The sequence below is a fragment of the Eschrichtius robustus genome, chromosome 7, assembly GCF_028021215.1.
Source record: "Eschrichtius robustus isolate mEscRob2 chromosome 7, mEscRob2.pri, whole genome shotgun sequence".
Classification (NCBI taxonomy): domain Eukaryota; kingdom Metazoa; phylum Chordata; class Mammalia; order Artiodactyla; family Eschrichtiidae; genus Eschrichtius; species Eschrichtius robustus.
In genome coordinates, this window is record NC_090830.1 from 9,475,839 (window position 1) to 9,503,254 (window position 27,416).

Here is a 27,416-nt window from a genome sequence, read left to right on the forward strand (position 1 = left end):
TATTAAAACTCAACAATAAGAAAATGAACAACCTGATTTTGAAACAGGCGAAAGACTTGAGCAGATACCTCACAGAAGAGGACATGCAGATGGCAAATAAGCATACGAAAAGATGCGCTGCATCGTGTGTCATCAGGACAATGCAAATTAAAACAACAATGAAATAACACTACATACCTATTAGAATGGCTAAAATCTGGAACACTAACAACACCAAATGCTGGTGAGGGTGTGGAGCCACAGGAACTCTTCATATATTGCTGGTGGGAATGCAAAATGGTAGAGCCTCTTTGGAAGACAGCTGGGCAGTTTCTTACAAAACTAAACATACTCCTACCACATGATCCAGCAATTGCACTTCCTGGTATTTGCTCAGAGAAGCTGAAACCTTATGTCTACACAAAAAGCTGCACATAAATGTTTATACAGCAGTATAATATAACTGTATTTATAACTGCCGAAACTTGGAAGCAAACAAGATGTCCCTCAGTAGGTGAGTGGTTAAATAAACTGTGTTACAACCAGATAATCAGTGCTAAAAAGAAATGAGCTACCAGGGAATTCCCTGGCGATCCAGTGGTTAGGACTCTGCGCTTTCACTGTGGAAGTTGAGGGTTCGATCCCTCGCTGGGGACTGAGATCATGCAAGCCGTGTGGCATGGCCAAAAAACCCCCCAAAAACCAGAAATGAGCTACCAAGCCATGTTCCCACCGACCTCTCCCTCACCTTCCTCCTTTAGACCTAAAGATGCCTACATCTGTTAGCTCCTCACTGGTTTCCTTTAACTCTTGTAATTAGTTCCTTTATTAAATCTCCCTGATGGAACTTACCATTTGCTTCTCCAAAAAGACACTGACTGAAACAACTAGAAATTCTAAATTCTAGCTATCAAAGATAACCTTTAGCTTCCTAACACGACAGTTGCCTGTCTTCATTCCTGGACTTGTTGGCCCCTTGAGGCTGGGGGCTGTCAAGAGCTGTCATTGCATTCTCAGAAGTGAGCTGAGGGCCTGACCACAGTAAACGCTCAGTAAATGTTTGTTGACTGAACTAATGTGGTTTCTTCTATTAGTGTCTTTTTAATTTTTTTGGCCACGCCGCACACGGGGTCTTAGTTCCCCCACCAGGGATCGAACCCGCGCCCCCTGCAGTGGAAGCTCGGAGTCTTAACCACTGGACCGCCAGGGAATTCCTCTATTAGTGTCTTTTGAACATAAAACTAGAAACAGAAATCATCTAAAAGAGGTAAAATCTGTCCGAATCGGTCACTCCAGAAAACTAACTCTTTTTTTGATCTGGCTTGTTTCAGAGACATACATGCAGAGGAAGAACCAATTTTTGCCATTTATTTCTCTTCGTTTACCTGGTCCGGTTGGTTCTCCCACGTTGTCATTTACTGAGTCCACGGCAAATATGTGACGACTTTCTGTAACTTGGCCCAATCCACCAGCTACTGCCCTGATCACTTTGACCTCTTCGGTGTTTTGGCCTGTGCTGTGCCGGGAGAGGGCGAAAGGGCAAAGAGGTTAGATGGATGGTTGTACTAGGAGCAGGGCCCCTACCTCCACAGACTGTCTGAGGAGCAGGGATCTTCAGCTCCCGAGGGGACAGCAGGGGTCCAGGGCGCTCTCATCGTCTAGCTGTCACCAAGGAGACGGAAGGGGCATTGTTTGGTTGGACTCACTGAACAGTCTTCACGGGCTTCAAGACCAGCCTCTTCCTCACTTAGCCCTCCACCTTCGCCCCACTCCCCTCAGCCACAGACGCCTGGCTCTGAGCTGGGAGCTGCTGTTTCTGCCTTACTCTCCCCTGTGGAGGCAGCTTTGGTTACTTTTTTTTTTTTTTTTTTTTTTTAACGTTTTTACTGGAGTACAGTTGCTTTACAAGGGTGTGTTAGCTTCTGCTTTATAACGAAGTGAGTCAGCTATACGTATACATATATCCCCATATCTCTTCCCTCTTGCATCTCCCTCCCTTGCTTTGGTTTTTTTTTTAAAGATTGATTGATTGATTGATTGCTATGTTGGGTCTTCGTTTTTTTTTTCTGTGCCAGGGCTTTCTCTAGTTGCGGCAAGTGGGGCCCACTCTTCATCGCGGTGCGCGGGCCTCTCACTGTCGCGGCCTCTCTTGTTGCGGAGCACAGGCTCCAGACGCGCAGGCTCAGTAGTTGCGGCTCGCGGGCCTAGCTGCTCCGCGGCACGTGGGATCTTCCCAGACCAGGGCGCGAACCCGTGTCCCCTGCATTAGCAGGCAGATTCTCAACCACTGCGCCACCAGGGAAGCCTACTTTGGTTATTTTTTATGTTTGTTGTTTTTTTTTTCCCCAACTGGGATACAATTCACATAACATAAAATTCACCCCGTTAAGCATTTTAAGGTGTACAATTCAGGTGCTTTTTAGTATATTCACAACGTTGTGCAAGATTCACTACCATCTAATTCTGGAACATTTTTGCTTTGATCTTTGAAGCCCAGAAAATGAACGAAAGGGGTTGAACCTCATTAAAATAAAAGCTCCCCATGTCCGAGAAGCATTCATGGTTTGGTATGTAAAACCCCTCATTTTGTATTTATATTTATAACCTTTTTCCTCCTCAAGGACCATGATATTGTAAAAAAAAAAAAAAAAAAAAAAAAAAAAAAAGTTTTTGCTTTATTTAGAGTCTCTATTAATTCATTAGTTCCATTTCATTTTTTTAGCATATTTCCAATTGCTTCTGGATCAGAGAGTGCTGATGATACAGAGTGAACAGCGAACAAGGCCCCTGTCCTCTGGGGTTTGCAGTCGAGCAGGGGTGAGACCAGTAATCAAGTTATCACTATTGGGATGAGTGCTACGGGGTGAATAATAGGAAGGTAACCAAGTGAGGTGAGACCTGGGGGCTGAGGAGGCTGAGCTAGGGAAGGCTGGTGTGTCCAGGTCTGAGTGTAGCCAGGGTGTGGACAGGGCAGATGAGGCAGCTCGCGGTGAAGTCTTGGGTAGGAAGGGAACGACGGCCAAGGGGACCTCGCAGTTCAGTGTGGCTGAAGCATCAGGAGCTGCGGGCGAGTAGAGCACGATGACATGCCACACAGGCAAGTCACAGGGCCTTGGAGGACACGCTGCCAATGTGGGACTTGATCTTCAATGGGAACCCCTCGAAGGCGTTCATGTGGGGATGGCAGGATCCGTCCACGGCAGGGAGGCCACTTGGGAGACCGTTATCGGGTGAGAAAGGGTGCCTGCTTGGGTGAGGACGGTCATGAGGATGGAGGGGAGGGAAGAGACTTAAGAGACATTTGGGAGGTGGAAGAGAGAGGGATGGAGAGGGGGATTTGATGATGACTTAGAAACAAGGTGGATGGTACGACAGGGAACTCTGGTGAGGAACAAGTTTGGACAGAAGAGTCATGGGTTCCCTTTAGGACGGGTTGGGTTTGAGGTGCCTGGGAAACATCCGCGTGCGTGGAGATGTCAAGCTGGTAGTTGTGGGTGTCTGGCAGCTCAGAGGACAAGCCTGGACCAGAGAGATAAAGTTAGGAGAGGCAGAAAGTAACCAAGAAACCACCCTTCTCATATAGATATCACAGCGTCTGAAGCACTTTGTCAGACTGCTTATTTACTTGTCTTTCTTTCTACGTCAGTGATTCTCACTTTGTTCTGCCCGTTCCTGGACGGGTGTGGCATTTTCTCCAGGAACCGTCTCTCATCGTGTACAATGACTCTCCCTCGTCTAAGGTTCCTGGAGGGTAGGAAGGTGTTGTTTATCTTTGCATCCCCGGGATGCATTTTAGAAAGTCACTAGGTTTCTGACTGATGACTGGCCAAGAGAACACATGAATCAACGATTGTGTTAGAATCTGCATAAAAGCACCAATTAGAGATATGGTTGACATCAATTTAATTTTGTAGCACCCATTATTACAGTTTAAAATAATTTCTATTTATAAAGAAAACATAAAATCATGCAGGACATCAAAATGAAGGCAGCTTAAAAAGTACAGCACGAAGATATAGAAAGGATCACAAAAATTCAGTCGTTTAAAAGCATAGCTGAAGAAGTGTCCCCCATGGAGCTTCCAAGGGTATGCCTCAAAGGAAAATGGTCACCGGCGGTCACATCAAACAGAAGAGCACGGCTCAGCTCAGGAAGCCACGAGAAGCTACCCTCTACGTTTCCAAAAGGGTAGATAAACTCAGTCATTTCGTTTCGAGTTGCACCGTTGACTGCTCTGATCTCTTTGATTCAGCTGTGGAGTGATTTCCAGGAGGCATCCTCGGCTAAACATGGCCACGGGGAGAGAGAGAAGAGCCTCTCCTCCTCTGCTGTGGGTCTTCCTCTGGGTGATCTGGACCCCCAGGTGTGGCCCCCCACGCGCCCGGCACTTGGATCAGCGTCACGGCCGTGACCCTCTAAACATGAGGGAAGCAAGACTTACCCTCTCATCCATCTATACCCAAGTGCACACGGTTCAGAAGGTGGAGTCGGAATTCCCAGGTAGGAAATCATAGAACAAAGAGGGAAACTGTTTCTCAGTCAATTCCTTGGGTGCACGCAGTTCCGTATGTTTCAGTTACAAGGGCAGAAAACAGTTTCAACGTTCTTAGGGCCAAAGTGTCATCAAGTATGAAAGACAATCCAACAAATTGCTTCTGCGTGTCTAAGTGAAAAAAGGAAGCCGATGTTAGCCCGTAGCGGGGAGAGAGAAGGCCACAGGCATATAGAAGAAATCTGATTCAAGGAGTGAGGAAATGGCCCTAAAACAAGCAACACACAGAGCAGAAACATGGACCTGGAGGAGAGGAAAATTCTAAAACAGAGAGGGCAGATGTGGAAAAATGTTATAAGGAGGATAGTCATGGCTCAAAACTAAATGAAACATACTCATTCATCTGAAATAGGGAAAGAAAATTTGCTAGACCTTAGTTATTAGGACTGTATTTAAAATAATGTGTTTTTCTATCATATATCATAGAGGAAGAGGAAAGTCTAGTGATCCTGGTTGAAGTCTGCTGTAACTGAGGGAGATCGATCCCTTTGCCTTTTTGCATAGAAGCCACTGTTCTCATGATGTTAAAGACGGAGGGAGCATCATTAAATTGAAAGCCAAAGAGACTAACTAACCACAGACAGCTAACCTTAAGTCTCCACAGAAGAAAAGTCCTTCTGAGTGTTTAGGAAGAATCCCCAGAGTGAGGAACTGTTATTAGAGCTGCCTGTTACACATTCCATCTGAATGACGGGTGATGTCATGATGGGGACCTTCAGGGGAATGGAACCCTCATCTCAATCATGCCGGCCCCATTCCACTTCTAATATTTGTCAATTTGTAAAATAACTGCACTCTTCCTATCTTTTAGTGGGGCTACTTCTAAGGGTTCTAACATAAAACCGATAATCAGTAGAAGGTTGGTTCTAGGCTGGTCTTAAACAAGCCTGAAAGGATAGGAATAGATTTCATCCTCCAACAGAGGGCAGTACCACATTAAAATTACTATTCAGAAAAAAACAGAGGTGCAGCACCTTTTGTCTATTACCATGTATTTCCTATATTATTATTTTTTTTTTTCTTTTTTGCCTCGCCAGGTGGCTTGCAGGATCTTAGTTCCCCGACCAGGGATTGGACCCGGGGCCCCTGAAGTGGAAGCACGGCGTCCTGACAACTGGACCACCAGGGAATTCCCTCTATATTATTGAGTACTTATTATTTAGTGTCACAAAAGTGGAAGACTCATTCATACAAGTTATCTGAAATATTGATGGGCAATCCTGGCATACAGTTGAAGCCCTAACAATTTTAAATTTTATAATTTTAAATAACCCTCTGCTTTATTTGGGTCTACCTTCCACTTGAGTCTGCCTCTGTGTGTATATGTCCTGGGGGTGTGTGGTGTCTAAAACAGCTTTGCTTTCCATTCCCTTGCAAGTAGAACTTTTTTATTGCAACCAAATAAAATGCTTATTACATAGAGCCTCATCACATAACATCATAACATTGCAGATGGCAGTTTTGTTTAAAAGAGTGTATCTCGGAACTTAGCTAAAGAGATTTCATCCTTCTAATAGCAAAAGAGATTTCATCCTTCTAATAGCAAAAGGACCTCATCAGAAGCAGTTTAGTTCATAATGTGGTCAATTTAACAGGATCCCTACAGACAGTATAATAAGCAAAGCTCCTAAGTATTTTTTTAAATATAAATTTATTTATTTTATTTATTTATTTTTGGCTGCATTGGGTCTTCGTTGCTGCGCACGGGCTTTCTCTAGTTGCAGCGAGAGGGGGCTACTCTTCGTTGCAGTGCTCGGGCTTCTCATTGCAGTGGCTTCTCTTGTGGAGCACGGGCTCTAGGTGTGCGGGCTTCAGTAGTCGTGGCATGTGGGCTCAGCAGTTGTGGCTCGCAGGCTCTAGAGCACAGGCTCAGTAGTTATGGTGCACGGACTTCGTTGCTCTGCAGCATGTGGGACCTTCCCGGACCAGGGCTCAAACCCGTGTCCCTTGCATTGGCAGGCTGATTCTTAACCACTGCGCCACCAGGGAAGCCCAAAGCTCTTAAGTATTAATGAACTTAAATAATTTCCTTTCTTTCCACTTTTGCCTTTGTAAAATACTGGGTTGGCCAAAAGGTTCATTCGGTTTTTTCCGTAAGATGGCTCTAGTAGCACCTAGTTGTCTTTAACTTCATTCAAAACAATTTTGTTAGATTGTATGTGACAGCTGTCATATCAGCGTGCATTTAAAAAAGACTTATCGAAGAGAAATGGGAACATATTGTATATGTATAACTGATTCACTTTGTTATAAAGCAGAAGCTAACACACCATTGTAAGGCAATTATACTTCAATAAAGATGTTTAAAAAAAAATAAATAAATAAAAAAATAAAAAAGACTTATCAAAATTGGTGAATTTTTGTGTAGCCATTTTAATATTGAAGATGGAAGAAAAAAAGCAACATTTTCAGCATACTATGCTTTACTATTTCAAGAAAAGTAAAAATGCATGGAAACGCACAAAAAGATTTGTGCAGTGTACGGAGAAGGTGCTGCGACTGATTGAACGTGTCAAAAGTGGTTTGCGAAGTTTTGTGCTGGAGATTTCTCGTTGAACGACGCTCCACGGTCAGGTAGACCAGTTGAAGTTGACAGCGATCAAATCGAGACCTTAATTGAGAACAACCAACATTATACCACGCGGGAGATAGCCGACATACTCAAAATATCCAAATCAAGCGCTGAAGATCATTTGCACCAGCTCGGTTATGTTAATCGCTTTGATGTTTGGGTTCCACATAAGTGAAAAAAACCTTCTTGACCGTATTTCCGCATGCAATTCTCTACTTAAAGTAATGAGAACGTTCCATTTTTAAAACAAATTGTGATGGGTGATCAAAAGTGGATACTGTACGATAATGTGGAACGGAAGAGATGGTGGGGCAAGCGAAACGAACCACCACCAACCACACCAAAGGCCGGTCTTCATCCAAAGAAGGTGATGGTGTGTATATGGTGGGATTGCAAGGGAGTCCTCTATTATGAGCTCCTTCCGGAAACCCAAACGATTAATTCCAACAAGTACTGCTCCCAATTAGACCAAATGAAAGCAGCACTCGACGAAAAGCGTCCAGAATTAGTCAGGATAACGCAAGACTGCATGTTTCTTTGATGACCAGGCAAAAACTGTTACAGCTTGGCTGGGAAGTTCTGATTCATCCGCCATATTCACCAGACATGCATTCACCAAAAATGCACCTTCAGATTTCCATTTATTTAGGTCTTTTTTTTTTTTTTTTAATTCATATATTTATTTATTTATTTTTGGCTGCATTGGGTCTTCATTGCTGCGTGTGGGCTTTCTTTAGTTGTGGTGAGCGGGGGCTACTCTTTGTTGTGATGCGTGGGCTTCTCATTGCGGTGGCCTCTCCCGTTGCGAAGCACGGGCTCCAGGCTCATGCGCTTCAGTAGTTGTGGCACGTGGGCTCAGTAGTTGTGGCTCACGGGGCCTAGAGCGCAGGCTCAGCAGTTGTGGTGCACGGGCTTAGTTGCTCCACAGCATGTGGGATCTTCCCGGACCAGGGCTCGAACCCGTGTCCCCTGCATTGGCAGGCGGATTCTTAACCACTGCGCCACCAGGGAAGCCCCATTTATTTAGGTCTTTACAAAATTCTCTTAATGGAAAAAACTTCAATCCCCTGAAAGACTGTAAAAGGCACCTGGAACAGTTCTTTGCTCAAAAAGATAAAAAGTTTTGGGAAGATGGAATTATGAAGTTTCCTGAAAAATGGCAGAAGGTAGTGAAACAAAAGGGTGAATATGTTGTTCAATAAAGTTTTTGGTGAAAACGAAAAATGTGTCCTTTATTTTTACTTAAAAACCAAAGGCACTCTTTGGCCAACCCAATATCAGCATATTTATGCTTTTACAGTATTTATTTGCTAAAAATTAACTTTAAAGAAAGTTACTTGGGATTATTTCACAATTGAATTATAGTTCTACTTTAGTTGAGATTTACTTTTGATATTTCTGTATGTAACACAAATAAAAGTCATCCTCCATTTGGTCAACGTCTAGAATCCAAATGAACTTTAATTAAAAACAATGTGTGGTTAAATCTCTCTCTGCTAATATCATACTCAATTAAAACTTTTCATAAGGTAAATGCCAACAGATACAGATGTCAATATGAGCAAATAATGGTAGAGTGAAATTAAAACAACACATTTTTATCAAATCCCATATTTTAAAAAAAATCCCTTCTACCCTGGCACATCCCCTATGCAATTATAATAGAAATTTAAGCTTTCACAGCCAGTGATGGAAATTATTAGCCATCAGGGCTTTCAAACTAATGCCGCCAAATGGAGAGATGAGTGGGTGGTGCTCTGTGGTCTCACAGTTTTCCTGTAATTCCTGAATATAAAGGACAGGACTTCCCTGGTGCCGCAGTGGTTAAGAATCCACCTGCCAAGGCAGGGGCCATGGGTTCGATCCTTGGTCCGGGAAGACCCCACATGCCGCGGAGCAACTAAGCCCGTGCACCACAACTACTGAGTCTGCACTGTAGAACCCGCAAGCCACAACTACTGAGCCCACATGCTGCAACTACTGAAGTCCACATGCCCTAGGGCCCGTGCTCCGCAGCAAGAGAAGCCACCGCAATGAGAAGCCCGCGCACCACAACGAAGACCCAATGCAGCCAAAAAAAAAAAAAAAGATAAGGAGCGTGCTTAGCTCTGCCCATAGCTAATCCACCTGAATTCTATGTCTTAACGTTTTTGATCCAACTCAAGGAAAGTTCAGCTGACACTTATGAACAAGAGCCATGTTCAACAAATCTATGAGGATAAATTCTGCCTAAAGTCAGTTTTGAGACTGAAATCTGAAGTCTGGAATTTTGGAAACATGTCCCACAGAAGCAGTGCCAGTAGGGACCAGTGTTCCCAAGTCGGCCCACAAAAAGCTGTTAATTCAGGAACTTGTGAAGCACAGAACTGTCCGTTCTACAGAGCCTGACCACCAACAGTGTTTCCGTGAGAAAATTTTCATCATTTTCCGTATTTCAACTCGGGGATGTTAGGAACTGGTTCTTGATTTTATTTGCAGCTGTGGCCCTATTGGAGGGAGTCAGAAGCCCATCTCCTCCAGCTGCCGTTCTGACCACCAAGAGTGGCCCTTCCATCGCCTCCTCCCAGGCTGCCCTTCATTACTGCAGGTGGAGGGAGACTGTGGAAATAAGGGAAGCCGTCCCACCCGCCCTCCACCGGATGATGCTCAAGCTGGGGGTGGACGTGCCATCTGGAGGTCAAGGCCTGGAGGGCGAGGAGGAAGGCGCAGGCTGGGGAGAGGAGCAGAAAGGGGTTTTCGCTCCCATTCTCTGCCCTCTCCCCTCCCCCACTGCCTCTAAGGTGGTCACAGACCCCGCAGGCTGGGGTTGAGCTGAGGTGACAAGTCTGTCCGGGGCGGAGAGGACTGTGAAGGGAGGAGTGCAGGGAGTCCCCAGCTGCAAGGGGAGGGAAGGGACCTTCTGGGGGCTCCTGGCCAGGCAGCAGTGAGCAGGACGTCTGGCAGGCTAGGATCCGCTCCTTCTATCCCAAGGTGGTGTCAGGATGCAAGGCGGGTCTGGTACCACAAAACACTAAACAATCACAACCTTTCAGTTCCATTTCCCTAAAATGTCCATAACAAATGCCAAAGGCTCATCTATACTTTCCCACAGTACATTCTGGGCTAACACATGAGAACATGTCACACGCAGCCTAATGAGAACACGGTACATAAAATCAAACTCCTAGAAGATAAGAGCGCCCTTACAAGCTCTGTACGGTGCCTGGAACACGGCTGACAATCAATACATAGCAACCACTCCCTAGACGTCAAGTTGCAAAAGACCCCGTTTTTTAAAAATCTCTACATTTTATTCCTGGCTGTTACTTTGAGTACATCTTTTGATAAACCTGACATTTATCTGCTAAATCTGACAAGACGAGCTAGGTGTGACTAGCACTGACTGAATCAGAAGTGATAAGTGAGTCTCTATAGTAATTTTGCAAGTTTAGAGTTTACATTTGACGGTGAGGCTGACTATATACCAGCAACCTCATAAAAACTGCTCTAACTGCTAGCGGGAAAAAATGTCAGTGGTTTAGGAAACAACTTTCTTTTGAGTTAATCCTAATCTCCCTTGTACTCCAATCAGTGTCATTCATCATTTTTGCTTATTTTAGTCAGGGATTTAAACAGAATCCTCCCAAATTGGACAAAGTGCCTTAATTTTCTAAACCTATAGCCAAAACCAAATAGCACTTCTATGAAATCGTCAAGTAAACCAAGGCTTCTCTCTCCCTCCCCCCGCCCACCCCCCAAACCTAGAAAATTCTAATAACAAACCCTCCCATCCACCCCACCTTCCACAGTAAACCATCAAACAAGAACATGGGATATTCTTTGGACCCAATTCTTCATTTGGTTTAAAATCCTTTGAAATTTAGGTTTTAATGCATAGCTTCCTTCCCAGTATCACCAGTAAAGATTTCTCTTTCTTCGCTAAAGTGCTGTGTAGTATTATTGGGCCCTGTTTTAAGGTGGGGTTGTAGGTGCTAGACGGGGTTGCATTTCATCCACAGGCCAGGTAATTTTTATTTCTTAACTGAGCTTTCTCTCGGGGGTGAAACGCTCAGCCTGATATACAAGACATAAAAGTAAATATTAAATTAATTTTTAAAAAGCCAAGGGTACCGAAAGGGCCTACTCTTTGTCAACACCTTTCCCATGGTCCTTATTACCCTGCTAGCTCCTGACTCTGTCCTCCCAATCACCATCGGTTTTTGCATTTCTTTCAAAAATACTCAAGCAAAGTCCTCTTTGATAGTGCACAGATTATACAAGTATTTGAATAAGAAAGATGGCATGTGTCCTGAAGAGTATCACCACGCAATGCCAGCAGCCTGTGAATTCACCTGAGTACTTTACAACAAAAAGAGTAACAGACTAAAGGGAAACTTCTCTCTGTGGTTTTCTTCTAAGCTGTGGGAGTGTCATTAATCATAAAGGATCTTGTGGATGAGGACTTTTAGTTCTGACTTCAATCTTCAGTTTTTAAGGTAGAGGATACTTTTATTTTCATCATGGCATGAATCCACTCTGATTGTAGCTTTGGCCCTGGTCCCTATAGGAGTCTACAACATATTTTTCCCAACTCCAGATTCAAATATTAAATAAAAACAGATGTGCAAAACTAAAGGAAAATCCGCCACCAAAAACATACCCTACCCTCCACAAAACCACCAGCTTTGGGGAAAACCAAGGTCCGCTGTCCCACGTCCTTCGCCTAAACTTAAAAAAGAACAGATTCACATTGCTCCTTAACCTGGGCTCGTCTCAATGTCCGAAGAGGCCGATGAGAAGAAGCCGAGGTCTAGAAGTTCCTGGGGTGCTCTCCACGCCCCCTCCTGGGCCATTCTTCGTCCACCCACCTGCGCAGGACCTTCTCCACGTCGGCCCTGTGGTAGAGCCGGCAGAGCTCCATCAGCTGGCCCACCGTCCTCTGACTGTTCCGGAGTAAGAACTCCAGGGTGGGGCTCTGGGGCCGCTGCTCTAGGAAACACAGTTCATCGTAGGGCATGCCCCACTTGCTTGCGAAATTCCTCCAGTTTTTGACTGTTGGGTGACAGGGATCCAGCTTTATCCTGATCACGTCTAGTAAGTCCTGGTCATTGAGCAAGTCGCTGATGGTGGGGGCCAGGAGCGAGCAGGAGGAACAGGTACAGTTTTCTGCGCAGGACGCGTCCTTGCTTGTATCTGCGGGGACAAACGATACGGTCCACGTGTCAGCAAGAGGCCCAAGAGGCGCGCTCATCTCTTCCGTCCTTTACCTTCCCGCTGAATGGTTCATAGCGTCAGTGTAAGTACCACAGCGCATCTTACAGAGATATCTCAGGATACTCGTTTCTACATACTCACCAATAATGTGTTCTTCTTTATGGCCAAGGATGGCTGCTTTGCCGGAAGCGGTGGCAAGATTTTATAAAGCCAGTTTTCCTTTCTTTCTGAGACTCTGTCGCCCAGGCTGTGCATTCGTGAGACTGCTGGCCAGAACGAGGGCTCCGAGGAGCAGAGCTTTCTCCGGGGGCAAACCGGCAGTCCTGGGGTGTCGGACTCTGCCATCTCATGAGAAACCAGCCCATACTCAACCCTCACCCCTTCCAACTTACAAGTCAGCCCTGACAGCTTCTTAATGCCAAGCACAGCATGTTAGGGTGTAAAGGATTGCACAATTCTTTAAAAGGTCTTTAAAAAAAAAAAAAATACACACACACCCAAAACTGGAATACCCACTCCATATGCGTTATTTGAAAATGAGTGATAATTGATAATGCCAGAAAACTTACTTTCTAGATTTATGGTCACCTTATCATGCCTTTGCCTTTATCTCTGTTTTCTTCACCCATGGGGCTGCCTTTGAAGTGGAGCCAACACCCTGAGGTGCGCAGCAGGTGGGACGAGTGGGTGGCTTTGAGCTCAGCCTCAGCAAGAGCAGCCCCAGCACGGAGGAAGGACAACCTTCCCCATCACTCATCTTTGGCCTCATGCAGTACCCGGCAGCATGTTAGCAGGAGGGTGAAGTTAGTAGGTAAGCGGTGAGTAGGTCAGAGGTAAGAGGTTAGCAGGTAAGAGGCAAACCAGTTATAGTAAAATTGTAAGCAGGGTCTATACAGCATGGCAACCCAAGCGACTTAAAATATGCAACAGCACTGGGTCTCCTGAGCCCTCTGACCAGGGACATTAACAGCCAAAGGTGACACTAGAGATCACTGGCTTGGAGAATTCTGGGAGGTTATGATGACCTTTTCTACACTGAGCCGTGTGGACTTCCCAATTTAGGAAAGTAAAGAATTCAGAAAAAGGGACTCACTTTGGTGACTGTAAAATTGAGAACCAGCAATTTTGAGGCAAGCACAAAATAAAAGATAACAAGAGCCGTGAAAATTATGTTCATTCTCTTTGACCTACTAATGTAACTTCTGAGAATCCAGCCTAAGGAGATCATCTAGAATATGTATATACATGAACATTTTAATTACAGTTTATTCATATTACCCATTTTTTAAAGAACAGTTTAAAAACTTAGGGGACTAGTGGAATAAATTATTGTACTACTTGATGGGATATTATTTAAGTAATTATGAAGACTACGTAGCAACCTAGAAAATGTTTGTTCTCTCACATTAAGTGGAAAACGCAAGATGTGAGGAATTTATGTACTCATTAAAACTATGGAAAAAGTCTCTGTTAATATTACTATGGAAGGAAATGTACAAAAATAATAATAGCTGTTGTGGTTAATGTGGTAGGATTATGTTTCTATTTTCCAAACTTTCTCTAGTGGTGGTGTATTTCTATGATAACTAAAACAATGTATTACATTAATAAATATATTGTTTAGCACAGAGAAGCCTTAGCAGTGGAGTGACCCTCCTCTTTGCCAAGCTTCACTTAGGCCTTTGAGCCCACCCCTTACTTCTTTCCCCATGACTTGTTTCATCAAATATCTCCTTTCCTTCCCCTCATCTCCAGCCACCCAACTCTACTGATTCTCTTTCCTTCATCTACAAATATGTACAGGGCTCCTCTATCATAAAAAATAAGAACCTCAAATTGCCCTCCTCTGGCTTCATAACTCACTGAAGTGACTTTCTCTTAACTCTTATTTACTGTTTTTATAAAATGTATTTATTATTATTTTTTTGGCAGCACCACACGGCACTTGGGATCTTAGTTCCCTGAGCAGGGATCGAACCCGTGGCCCCTGCAGTGGAAGCGTGGAGTCTTAACCACCCGCCAGGGAGGCCCCAATTTACTATTAAACTTCTAGAAGGAGAATTCAAAACCTGTTGCTTCCAATGCCTCATCAGGTTTTTAATCTTCGCCTTCTTTGGCTTTGAGCAGCATCTGACCCAGCCTAGTTCTTGCCAAACCCTGTAGAGACTGGACCCAGTTCCCTACACCGCAACTGTGGGCCAGAGTCCAGTTCTGATGGGGTAGAAAAGTCTAGAGAAGCAGATCCCCACCTGACTTTGAGGATCACCCAGACCTCCTGCTGCTGCTAACGCCCCCATCACACCAACTCCCCTTGGATCTGGCTGCCTCTGGAACTGGGCCCAAGACTCTTTTGCCCCTTTGGACACTGTCTATTGCACTGCAGGCTGTGTTTTCCCTGAAGGTTCCTTCTGAACGCCAAGCCCCATATCCCCAGGCATACCCTACCATGTCCTGGACACACCCCTTCTCTTGTCAGCCTGATATGCTAAGATCCCAGCCTGTCTCATTGCTGAGTCCTTGGGAGTTCCAAGGAAGCGCTCTAGCCCTGTTCTCAGCCCGAAGTTTTCCCCTTCCACATTCTCTCCCTTTGGTCACCTTCTCCACTCCCAACAACCTCTACAAAACTCTCCCACTAGAACAGAAGACCCTTTCTTTTTGCATCTGCAGGACCCAGTACAGCCCTTGGCATACAGTAAATGCTTAACCAACGTGGACTGAATGAGTGAGTGAATATATGAATGGTCAGCCCTGCCCACTCACTTGGGCTCCAGAACTGACTACTGGAAAGCTCCTCTTGATGTTCAGAAGACATCTCCAACTCAAAGGACCCAAAACAGCACTTAAATTTCTCCCGCTGTGCACCCAAAGCACCTCAAGTCCCCTATTTACACTTGCAGTTTCCCAGCATCCTTACAGACTTCTTCTCTCTATCCAACCAGTTACCAGGGTCCCAGCCTCCCCTGGAAGCCCTCCACACCTCTCTTACTATTCCCCGTGAATTCCTTGAATATAATCTGGGCTCCAGAGAAGGGGGACTACTCAGTTCCCTGAACAGACCACCTGTATTTTCTTTTTTTTTCGAAGTTTAATTAAACGAAAAGAAAAAAACTAATATAAGCTCAGTGTAGAACATTTAAAAATTATATACAATTGTGAATTCTGTATAAACTTGAACATTTAGGGTTTTCCCATATTTTCAAGACTATGAGTAACAATTCGATGCAGATCCTTACATATAAAAATTTTGGGCACATCTTTAACCATCTCACCAGGAATGGGATCATTAGGCCAAAAGTTATGAGCATTTTTAGGCTATCAATGCATATACACTAAATTGCTTTCCAGAAATAAATGCTGCACCAATTTATACTCCAAACAGAGTATAGTGATGGTGCTTATCTCACTTCACTTTTGTCAGCACCAAATATTACTTTAAAAAATCTTTGTCAGTTGCATAGGTGGAAATTAACAAAGATTTCCTCCATGCCTTTTCTGGTATTTTCTCTCTGATCAGTTATCTATCTCTCTTCTTTCTCTCGCCCTTTCACTGAACTTCCTCTAACTGGACTTCCCTTCAGCTACTGAACTTCATCCATTCTATAAAACCCACCTCAGATACACCCCTTCATGAAATCCCCCAGCTCCTGCCTAGAATGCTGTCTCACCCAGAATCCCATCATTTTGTTTGCATCTCCTGACTCTGCCTTGCAGTGAGATACTCTGTATGGTTTTTGTTGTTGTTTTTGTTCCTCATTTACCTTAAATGCCCTGAGAACAGATCCATATCCTTCTGTAGTATGTCCCACATCTTACAGCTCTAAAATGTTCAGGGGGCTTCCCTGGTGGCGCAGTGGTTGGGAGTCTGCCTGCTAATGCGGGGGACACGGGTTCGAGCCCTGGTCTGGGAGGACCCCACATGCCGCGGAGCGGCTGGGTCCGTGGGCCACGACTGCTGAGCCTGTGTGTCTGGAGCCTGTGCTCCGCAACAAGAGAGGCCGCGATGGTGAGAGGCCCGCGCACTGCGATGAAGAGTGGCCCCCGCTTGCCACAACTAGAGAAAGCCCTCACAGAAGCGAAGACCCAACACAGCCAAAAATAAATAAATAAATAAATTTAAAAATAAAATAAAATAAAATAAAATGTTCAATTACATTTACATGTAATATAGTGAGAGTTATTCTTTAGCTTCATTAATAACGGTGTACAAAGAAATAAGACTTTAGCTACATGGTGGGACAGAAGTTTATTTATTTAAAAAAAAAAAAAGAACTGTCTAATGGTGAAGGTGGTTTTGCAGTAAAAGGGGGAAACTGTGCAATTTTCTTTGCGCCTATTTAAAGGTAGGGTCAAAATAATATTCTGTCAAGTGGAAAAGAAAGCAGCTTACCAAAGGGTATGTATAATTCAGTTTTTGTAAAAACAAAATAATACAGTCATTTATATCCACATAAAGTATATGTTATGCACACATTCATGGGCATAGAAAAAACCTGGAAGTACATATAACAACAATGTTAACAATGGATATTTCCTAATTTTCTATAGTTACTGCGTTTATTTGGGTACTTAAAAATATTTTTTAAATGTCACAGAAAAATAAAGTAGGATTTACACCTCTAAGTCCAGAATTAAATGTATTAGTGTCTGAAAGTCTGCTCTGTATTACCTCCATAAGACTCAGGGTTGGCAATGTTTTCTCCTTTAGTGTCAAGAAGAAGAATGAAAACATCATTAAGGATTCTGTGAAGCTCCTCTAAGCCTTCTAGTGTATAAGAAGCTTCTATTTCTTTGAACAACTACATAGACCACAAAATTATTAGTTTGTTTTAAAATACATGATGTGTCAAAAAGTCTATTGATGTTTTCCTTTTGTATTTTCAATGACACAAATGCTAAGCCATTTAGTGAACTGGAATCTACCGAAACTACCAACAGTTGTGAATTTAAAGTTGCCTTTTAGAATCATAAACTATAATTAGCTCTCTGAGGACTTAAACAGAGAAACGTGTTTCTTTTCCTATGAAATACATCTTGTAACAGTGCACATGAAAGGAAAGATTGGGTGATGCCTTGGGGAAGAAACAATCGTGGAGAGAGACAGACTTAGGACCAAAGAAGTTTTCATCAGAAATGGGGAAAAATGGGATTATTATTTGATGCTTCTCAATAGCAAGCACAGGATGGCTGTAGAGCAGAAACTCAAAAACTGTTTACTAAATGAATGAATGAGAACTGTGCTTTCTCCTCAGGAGACAAGGTAGGTTTCTTACTACTGTTTGATGAATTTTAGGACCTGAAAAGAGAATTACTAGTAAAGGGAAGAGAATGTTGCTGATGTCTGCTGGCAGTTAACAGATATGGTGGAAAATAGAACAGAACTGGCCTTCAAATACAAAAAGACGGACTGACTCTAGATTGGGGGAAGGAAAGGAGAGTGTTATTGAGAAAAGAGAAGTTAATTATATATAAAAATTCACTTAGATTCTCTAACAAGTAGGGTCCTCACTTGTCATATTTTGACACTTGACTTGGGTATTTTCCACCGATGCAAAACAAGAATGTACTACACCATTAATTTATGATGACTTCTTATTGTAGCGGCCAAAACCCTGGAAGGACTTGCCCTCTGTAAGTTCAGTTTGAGTACTGGCTTAAACTAAGGAAGAATTTGTCAGTGGAGAAAGGGCCAAATTTCTCAGCGATTTTCATCACCACAGTAACTGTCATTTATCAAATGCCTAACGTATAACCGGCCCTGCACTGAGTCCTTTACACACATAATCCTGAAGCATCCGATTCTGCATGTGTATCAGATGGGGCCCGTCAAACCCTGGTGCTCCAGCTTCCCAGAGCTTGACTGCTTATGGCACTGAACGTCCATGGACTTTAGATTCCTCATCTATCACATGGAGATGATAATAATTCCTACAGCTCATGCATTAAATGAGATAAACGATGTGAAAGCATTTTTGTCAAGTCTTATGTAAATGTTATTTAATGATGTTAGGTTTTACATTTATTTTTTTTAAAGTAGACTAGAAAAAAAAGAATCCCCATGTCATCTGGCCTCTGTTGACACCGCCTAGCTCACCACCTTTTCTACTGCTCCTCACTGCCCACACTTGTCCCTAGAACACTAAGCTCAATGCCGCCTCAGGACCTTTGCACCAGCTAGTTCTGTCCCCTGGAGTCCTCCTTCCTCAGATCTCCACATGGCTGGCTTCTTTGCATTATTTAGACCTTGGTGCACCTTCTTAGCTAAAGCAGCATCCTTTCCCTGCAGGCAAAACCCACTGTACTCATTTATTTTCCTCAAGGCACCTACCACCACATGAAATTACTTATTTGTGTTTATTGTCTGTCACTCCCAACTAGTATATAAGCTCCAAGAGGAAAGGGATGTAGATGTCTGATGTCACCACTTCATTATAGGCACATAGTAGGCACTCAATAATGTCTGCTGAGTAAATCAAATGAATGAAGAATGGGACACAGAGAAATAGTCAAATTAGAAACCTCTGGGCAGCCTATGAAGAGCTATCTAGAGATTTTCAGACGAACTGAAAGTTTTTTAGTGTTGAGTATATACAAGGCAGAAGAAAGATGACTGGTTGCTATGGAGACAGAGTACACTGAGTACCACAGAGATTATCCACATGAGCTTTAGAGGCGTGCTGACCGACTGTCAATACAATCGACACTGTGCAGGTGTGCAGCTTGGACAGGTTACTGAGCTTACTAACGCCATGGCCTCCCTCTCTGAACAGGGAGAGCGATACCTATTTCATAAGGTTGTTGAGAGGATTAAATGATATCATCCCTTAAAGCCTCATCCTAGTGCACGATAAGTATGCAACAAAGAATTAGTAACTGCGGGTAAGGAACCATAACCAACAGCCTTTTTTAAAGCAGTGGTTCTCAACCCTGGCCAAAAAATGGAACTCTCTGACCCCCCTTACCCTGCTCCTCCTGCAGAGATTTACAAAATCCTGATGTCTGGTGCCACCCATGAGATCCTTATTTATTTGGTCTAGGGTACAGGCAGGACATGGGAATTTTTTTTAAGCTCTCCTGACAATTCTAATGTGCAGTCAGGGTTGAAAACCGTTGCCTTAAAGACATCTACAGAGTAAGTTCTTAGTCAGAAGGGCCTGCCAAGAGTAGATTTTGGAATGACAGCTACTTCTCTTTGAAAGATACCGTGTCTGCTTGGTGATTAGGAGTCTGTGGATAGATAATACTTCCCTACACTCACAAGCAGAAGAATGGATTTTCCTACGGGGCTTTTTTTGCCCCTCTCCCCCTATTCTTCATCCTCTCTCTCACACACATTTTACATCAAACCTTAAAGAAGAGTTCAGAAATCAAGCATGTTCATCGACAAGGTATGTGTATGTCATTTAAAGCAAAGTAAGAAACAGTTCGTGTCCAATGACGCAGTGTCTAACTCTCAAGTTTGAGGCTGGCAGGTTATAAAATGCTGGTCAATTAACAGTTAGTTGGAACAAGACAGAGAATTCACAAGGGTCATGATTGGTTGAGCCTAGAAAATGGCTTCAGTCAGGATGTCAGCAGTGGATCACAGATTGACTTAATGTTATCTCCCTGCAGGGGACGTGCCGTTTTATCTTGTACGTCCTGGCTTTTCAAGAGCTATTACCACACGGGTGTTTTCCTCCAAAGTGCTCAGTGCCACTGCTGGCTCTCAGATCGTTTATAATAATGCTCCTCACGATAACTAGGTCTTGAGTTAGCTCAAACAATTAAATAGTAAACATTTTATATTGGCAGCTTTGCAAACAGCAAAACATTGTGGTTCTAAAATAAAATAACTGTCTCCTAGGTGTCTATTAATTATGAGATTTGGAAAATACCAACAAGTGTCAAAAGTACGGTCAAATACTTCTGCAGTTATGTTTGTTAAGGGTGTAAATTCATGCTTTTTTCTGTGTATGGTGTCCGATGTGGTTGGAAATAAATATATTTAAAATGCCAGTTTACGGCTTTGAGAAATCACTGGGGTGCCCACACACCACACGACTCATCAGAGGTAGTTATTTGCTATGAGCTGGAAAATGATGAAGAATTATTTTTATCTATTAAGAAACTGACCCAAGGGCTTTTGGTGGGTGTTTGATCTCTTAACCAAAGGGAAAAACAATATGGTTTCATTTTCCCTCTCTGAAATACCCTTTTAAGAAGACATCAAGTTGCTAACGTCACTGGGGAGGCTAATTGACAAACTGGATGGATCTTGGCTAGTAAACCACGCAGGGCCATTCTGTCATCAAACAAAACTGAAGTGTAGAAGGCACGTTTAAAAAAAAAGAAACACACATAAGAAAGGACCCAGGTTAAAATTCAACATAGAATTTTACATGAATTCTGAAATTATGTGACAAACATATTTACTAAGTGTCACTTTATGGACCTAATTTGAAAAAAATGAAAATCCTATTGTACATTCACTTCTATGGGGAAATTAGGTTTAGATTAAGCAAGTGCTGAATTATACAAGGTCGTCGGAAAAGTCAGTCTTGAAAAACAGGTAACTGTGGAGAATAGGTGGGGAGGCGGGTCATGGTCCAGGTGATAAATACCGCCACCAGAAGGGAGAACAAGAAGAGGTTTTTAACTTTACTATTTGGGAGTTTTGCATTTTTTGTTTGTTTTTATAACTGAGGCTTATTCCTTTGATGCCCAAATGTTTTCACTTTGAAAAATTGCCTGAAAACATTGTAAAACTTTAATGTCTCCTGGGGGCTTGCTTCTGTATTCAATGGTTCCACCCAGGGGGCTTTGCTTTTCTAGTAGTAGCTGATTCTGAATTGTACTCTTATTCTCTCCTTGATTACAAACTGTCATTTCTCACTCTGGTCAATTCCCTCCTTCTATCCTAGAGCCCTCCGTTCTCCCCATATTCCTTATTTTAACCAGATATAAACTGGATTGCAGGTAACTAAGGTTTTCAAATTGCAAGAATTAAATAAAAGCCAGGCTCTGAGTTAAGGCTTGACCAAGGGCCTGATGCGGGGAAAGCAGCAAGCTTCTGGGAAAGGTGTTTCAGCGGCTCGGAGGCTGACTCTGTGGGAGTCGGGGTGGACCTTGGCTTTGTTCCAGATGGAAACTCTGAGCTGGAAGCCTGACCTTCACCCCCATGGGTGACACTCAGGTATTCAACGCGTGTGCTACACAGGCGATGCGTCTGACCAATAGAGAGGCAGCCTGGTCTCGTAGCTGGTGGGGACGGTAGTGTTGGGTCTGGCCTGGGGCTTGACTCCCACTTAGGACCTATGTGATGGGGCACCAGCCACGGGACCCAGGGCTACTTCTGTTGCATCCACCTGGTGAAGAAAATAACTGGACCCACAGAGTTGTCATGAACGCTTTTTTTTCTGAGTATATCTCTAAAAGTGCTTGAAGGGGGCCTGGTACATGGCAAATGCTGAATTAGTGTAAGTAAAACAATAAGATAAATATTACTTAGGTGGCTACTCTCATTCAAAGAGGAAATATAGGGATCTGCTTTTGCCCTTTCTTCCAAGAGCAAAGCCAATAAGTCAATGTCTCTCATTTGCTTGTTTATGGGAAAAAAAAACCCCAAACCCAACCAAACACCTGTACACTCCTCTGGGCAAAGCATCGTGCTGGGTGGTACAGCTGTTGCCTTCAGCAGTACAATTTCTGCTCTCAGTAATATTACCTGCTATCACTGTGAAAAGTTTATTCTCTTTGAAAATCTTCCATTTCATTTTGACACAGGTAAAAATTTTTAGAGACAACCCGAAATTTGATTACTCTATTAATGACCTTAACTCATAAGAGTCTTTGAACGGTTTATAGATATTCCTGAACAACTTACTTGATTCATTCTCATTTTAGCTGACGTTTCACATTAGAGTGCAGGGTGTTAGTCTTTAAAAAGTTTAAATGTAGATTTTTTTCAATTAGAAAAGAAATATGTACTTGTCACAGAAAATCTAAAAACTCAGATGAGCATGTGGAAAAAAAATTTCATGTTCTCATCACCCAGGCCCATCACAGTTAGCCTTTTAGGGATTTCCTTGGTTATTTTACCACATATTGTATGTATTTGCCTACACTGGATCATTTGTTATATATACAGTTGTATATACAGATTAAAGTTCTGGGGGTAGGTTTTTCTGATACCCACTCATGTTAGAAATTTTTAAAATATAGGATAGTGAAAAGATTAATAAAATTGCCTCTGCCTGTATGCAAAGATGCTTTCCCCTCCTCCACCTCACTCAGCTAGGTGCTTCTAATTTGAGCCTGTGTCTGCTGCAGTATTTGTGGAAGAGGGAAAATTATTAGCTCGTGGCCTTAACCTCTAGTAGGGGTAGATTCTGGTCCAGAGAAGGTGAGTTCCATTGGGTGCCTGGGTAGGACCCCAGACATTGGGCCTGTCCCATGAAACCTGGTAGGTAAGCGCCACCGGAAGTTCTCCTGGCCCAATTTCTCCTGGATTTCTCTAATCACAGAAGGACAGGAGCTGAACTGGAACCAGAATCCCAAATTCTGTCTTCCAGAACTATACCTTTGCCATTTGGCCTCCTTAGAGAGCCTGGCACACAGTGGGTCTTCAAGAAATAAAAATCTGTTGCATGACAAAAAACCACCTGGAATCTCACCACCCAGAGAGAAAACTGCTGCTAACATCATGTTTCTAAGGGAAAAAAGTTGATTATGCACCACAAGTTCTGATTTTCAGCATTGTTACCTGGGCACAGCCTGGGATTGATGACAGATTATCCTAAGGCTTTTATGAGTCACCAACCCTTCCTTAAAAAAGAAACAAACAAACCCCTGATGAATCGGGCCATTCAACAGGTGTTTTGAAAGACATTTTAAAATGTTGGTGAGTTTTTTTTTTTCCTAATTATTATTTTGGTAGCTTATTTTAATGCTCACTCCATATTTTCCTCATGATTAATTAATGAGGAATCTAAACATTGCCAGAGTTTCTATCTTACAATAAAGAATAAAAAAGGCAGGAGGGGATGAGGCAGGGGAGACAAACTTTAAATGTTTCTTGGTTAAACACACTAGAAGCAGAAAACGGTGGGCACCAGCACATGGTCTAACGTCAGGAGGGGCCCCTTTGGCTCCCTAAGTGCCGGAGGAGGGAAGCGGGCAGCAGGTGGCTGAGCAGCCCTTCCCACGCCGACTCAGTCTGCCTACATCCCATTGTTCGTTTCCACCTGGCAAAGCTCTCCGCCAACACTGTGGCTCCCAGAACTCAGAGGGAGGGAGGGTCAGTTCGACCCTCACCTGATCCTAAACCCGTCCACTTGAGCAGCCTGCTGTACCCCGCCCAAGCAAAGGAGGGTTAACACAGAGAAAATACTCTCTGAAGGCTTCTGTGAAATCCTGTAAGATTTCTTTGCACTTCACTGTGGTGTGTGGTTGGAAAGCTTCTCTAGTGTGTAATACAGATTTTGAAAGTTAATGATAAACATCTCAAATGATCTCGAATTTAGCCACACTAGCTATCACTGAAGCCCAGATACCTTTAGAGTCAATCATTTACCTGAAAGGGGATCTCCAGTACTGTCTGGAAAGCCATTTTCTTCTCCCTTAAAAAACAAAAAGCAATCTTCGTTAAAACCATACCCATACATGATTGGAGATGTTATCAATTTTTCAATTTAGTTAAATTTCCACCAAAAACTGTCGGTGGGGGAAGGAGGACGGATCTTAAGAATGGTATTTTAATGGGTAGTAAGGCAGACAGAGAAAGACAAATATCATATGGTATCACTTATATGTGGAATCTAAAAAAATGGTACAAATGAAGTTATTTACAAAACAGAAATAGAGTCACAGTTGTAGAAAACAAACTTATGTTTACCGGGGGGAAAGCAGTGGGAGGGATAAATTAGGAGATTAGGATTGACATATACACACTACTATATATAAAATAGATAACTAATAAGGACCTACTGTATAGCACAGGGAAGTCTACTCAATACTCTGTACTTACCTATATGGGAAAAGAATCTTAAGAAGAGTGGATATATGTATAACAGATTCACTTTGCTGTACACTTGAAACTAATACAACATTGTAAATCAACCATACTCCAATAAAAACATTTTTAAAATGGGTAGTGAATGATGTGTCTCTCCCTAGAATATAAGCTCCTGGAGGGCAGGAGGGGCCCTTGCCTATTTGCTCTCCATGCTGGATCCTCAGTGGCCAGAACAATGCCCAGCACACAGGAGACACTCAACACATGTTTGTTAAATGAATTACTGTCCTTATTTTTTAAAAAAGTGTAAGTGCACATAACAACATGCTACCGTTTTGGGTTTTTTTAATTTCACATTATGGACTATTTCCCTTATTTTATTTCCTATTTACTTTTTGTTGGGCTTGTTGTTTGTCAGTCCAGGTTATAATTCTTTCCTGTATCTATTATACTTTTTAAGTACATATTACAAAGCAGCAAAGAGAAACCGTTAAAAAGCAGCAACCAATTCCCTTGAGAGGTAATTGTGTTTCTGCCTGCCTGAGGTTCCATTTTTACAACCAAGGCCATGTTACAAGATACACTACCTGGAGGGATTTACCTGATCTTCTTGTAGGGGGTGTGTGTGTGTGTGTGTGTAAGGGTTTTCAATGAAGTCAGCAGAGGAGACCGACCCTAGTATATGTCTATGTTAACTCCACCTTTATAAAACTAAAATCTCTCAGCACCTAACAGTACCCCCTCCATCCCTAGTATTGCAGAAGAAGCACTAAGAGTTTGGTCAAAGCCCTGGGTGTAAGTCCAGCTGCACTCATAACCTCAGGCACATCACTCACCAGCACCGGCTTCTGATTCCCTATTTGTATATTGAGGTGGCTGATAGATTCGCTTATCGCTAAGATGCTCCACATTCTCAGGTCTCTGAAAGTTTCACCCTTAATGATGTGTTAACTCCCTGGTGTATCAAACATTTTAGACAGTCTCTTCCTCTTAATCCCCTAAGAAGCCTTTCTCCTCGCTCCGAGCTCATAAATTCCCACGTCTCGGCAGTGCACAGACACTGGTCTAATTACAATCCTATTTTTTTTCACACAAGAAGTATTCCTATGTCTTACCAGCTAGATTTTGTCCCCTAACTCATCTCAATACTGTTTTTGTTTGAGTCCCGTTCCTTCCCACTGTCCTCACTAGTACAAAAAGCAAACTGCTCACCATAGGTATATACAGTTTGTAAGAGTTTGGGCAGTTTCTAAAAGAACAAAAATTCCTCTCTGCAACTTTTTACTTCTGCAAGGCGAAACCCAGAAGCTCTGAGATGTTAAGGCCACTATTCATTATTCACCCGGTCGTGTGGAGACCTGCCTTTTCGCATCTGCGCGGCTCCAGCAGGACCAGGCAGGCTTGCCTTCCCATCAACACAGTCACGGTTCTGCTCACTGAGTTGGAAACTTGCGCGGAAGAAGCAAAAACAGGACCTTCAGTGTCGAGACACACAAATGTGAGCACTTGACGGATTTTTGTGGTACTAACGAGGTCCTGCTAAAACATGAACTATCCTTTAAGTAAAGACCATGTTACACGGCCTATCTGACTTGATTTCTCATCATCTGGAGAAAATGTTACCAAAATCAGTGTCGGGCCAGACTCATCCCCCTGATGCAGATGAGGGACATGACTCAGAATTACTTGTGAAGGTTGATGGGGACAGAATTTAGATCTGCAATCTCTATTCTTGCTCTGATTATTATGTTATGCTACTTTTTAGGTTAGTTTTGTAAGAGCGAAATCAGAAAAGACTGATTTTTGTGGTTTTTAGGGTCTTACTGAAACCTCATTCATCAACTCTTTTCTGAGTAGCTAATAGGTACAAGCTCCTTCAGGGGAATCCACCTACAAAGATAAAAGGACCTGAACCCTTGACCTCAAGGCCTGCCCTCAGATATGCTGGGGAAACAGAGTCGCACACAAGTAACTAAAATACAAGGCAGAAGACGGTGCATTTCAATAGGAAGGAATAGATCAAGTCAGAGGGCAGAGGTTTCTTCCAACAAAACCACCCAGAGGAGCTTTCTTCAAATCAGAGGCATCTGAGATGAGCCTTGATGAGGGTCTGGAGAGTGGGGACGGGGAGGAAAGGGCATTTAGCCGGAGGTTCATGTGAGCCCAAAAAGAATGGAAACAGATAGGGCCCCTGTAGGGTGTTTTGTCTGAAGCAAAGTCAGTGAGGGGGTGATGGAGGGAGATGAGGTGGGAAAAATGGGCTGAGGCCTGAACGCCAGTCTCAGGCGATGGGAGTCGCTAAGGGGCTCTCACCAGAAGCAGGGCATCCTCGCAGCTGTAGAGGATCAGAGCGGGAACACGCGCCCAGCTGCGCGGTGGAGGGATACACGGGTGGTCAGGGACAGTGGGGCGGCCAGGCGATTTGATGGAGGCGGGGGAAGCACGACTGACTCAAAGGCAAGGATTATGAGGCCCCCAAACCACTCCTCTGGGAGAGGAAGGGATAAAGCTAGAGCCACGGCAGGGATACAGCCAGGACGTGGGCAAGTGAGCGGAGGTGAGACGAAGAGCGAGTCTGGAAGATGAGATGGATGAGACAAGATCTCGGCAGGAGCTGAGGATGTCTCTGGTCCTTGGGAGAGGCCGGGGCAGGAGACAGAGACATGGATGCTGACATGGTCACGGGAGAAGAGACAGGCCGCGGAGGGCATGCAGTGAGGTCACAACCTCGAGGAGGACCCAACGGCCTACATTTCGGGGGCGAGGGAGGGAATGAGAAAGGAAAGCAGAGGAGGCAGGTCGGAGAGGAGGAGAAAAAAGGTCAGGGCTCCAAGGGCCACGTGAAGATACGGTTTGGTGAGGAGAAGAGTGGTTTCTGAAAGCAGCTCTAGCAGAGCGGTGGGAGCCAATGCACCGCTTCTAGCTGCTTCATTTTCTCCTGTCTTTGAAGTCTCGGCTTAGACATCACCAGCTCTAGGAAGCTTCTCCAAACTCTCAGTCTGGGTGACGGGCCCTGGGTGCTCCCACAGCATCCTGGACCTGCCACCCCCCAGGGCGCTCGTTACACTGGGTGGGGAGGTGTGCAGTATCTCTTCTGCACTAGACTCTAGATTACGAGGCAAAGGGTC

At 43.6% G+C, this 27,416-nt stretch overlaps 1 protein-coding gene across 4 annotated transcripts in view; it reads right to left on the bottom strand.

Annotated features, from left to right (window-relative positions):
• Positions 1–1,455: 1,455 nt before the first annotated feature.
• EDARADD (EDAR associated via death domain) overlaps positions 1,456–27,416 on the bottom strand; it is a 62,170-nt gene continuing 36,209 nt past the window's right edge. For 3 of the 4 annotated variants that reach the window (XM_068547560.1, XM_068547558.1, XM_068547561.1), the window contains exons 5-6: positions 23,848–23,893; positions 10,925–12,275 (exon numbers count right to left, since the gene is read on the bottom strand). In XM_068547560.1, coding sequence (XP_068403661.1) covers positions 11,893–12,275; positions 23,848–23,893 — 429 coding nt within the window. In that variant the 3' untranslated portion in view covers positions 10,925–11,892. Of the gene's footprint in view, positions 1,496–10,924; positions 12,276–23,847; positions 23,894–27,416 lie in introns of those variants that run through there. The other variant, XM_068547559.1, reaches the window with a different exon arrangement.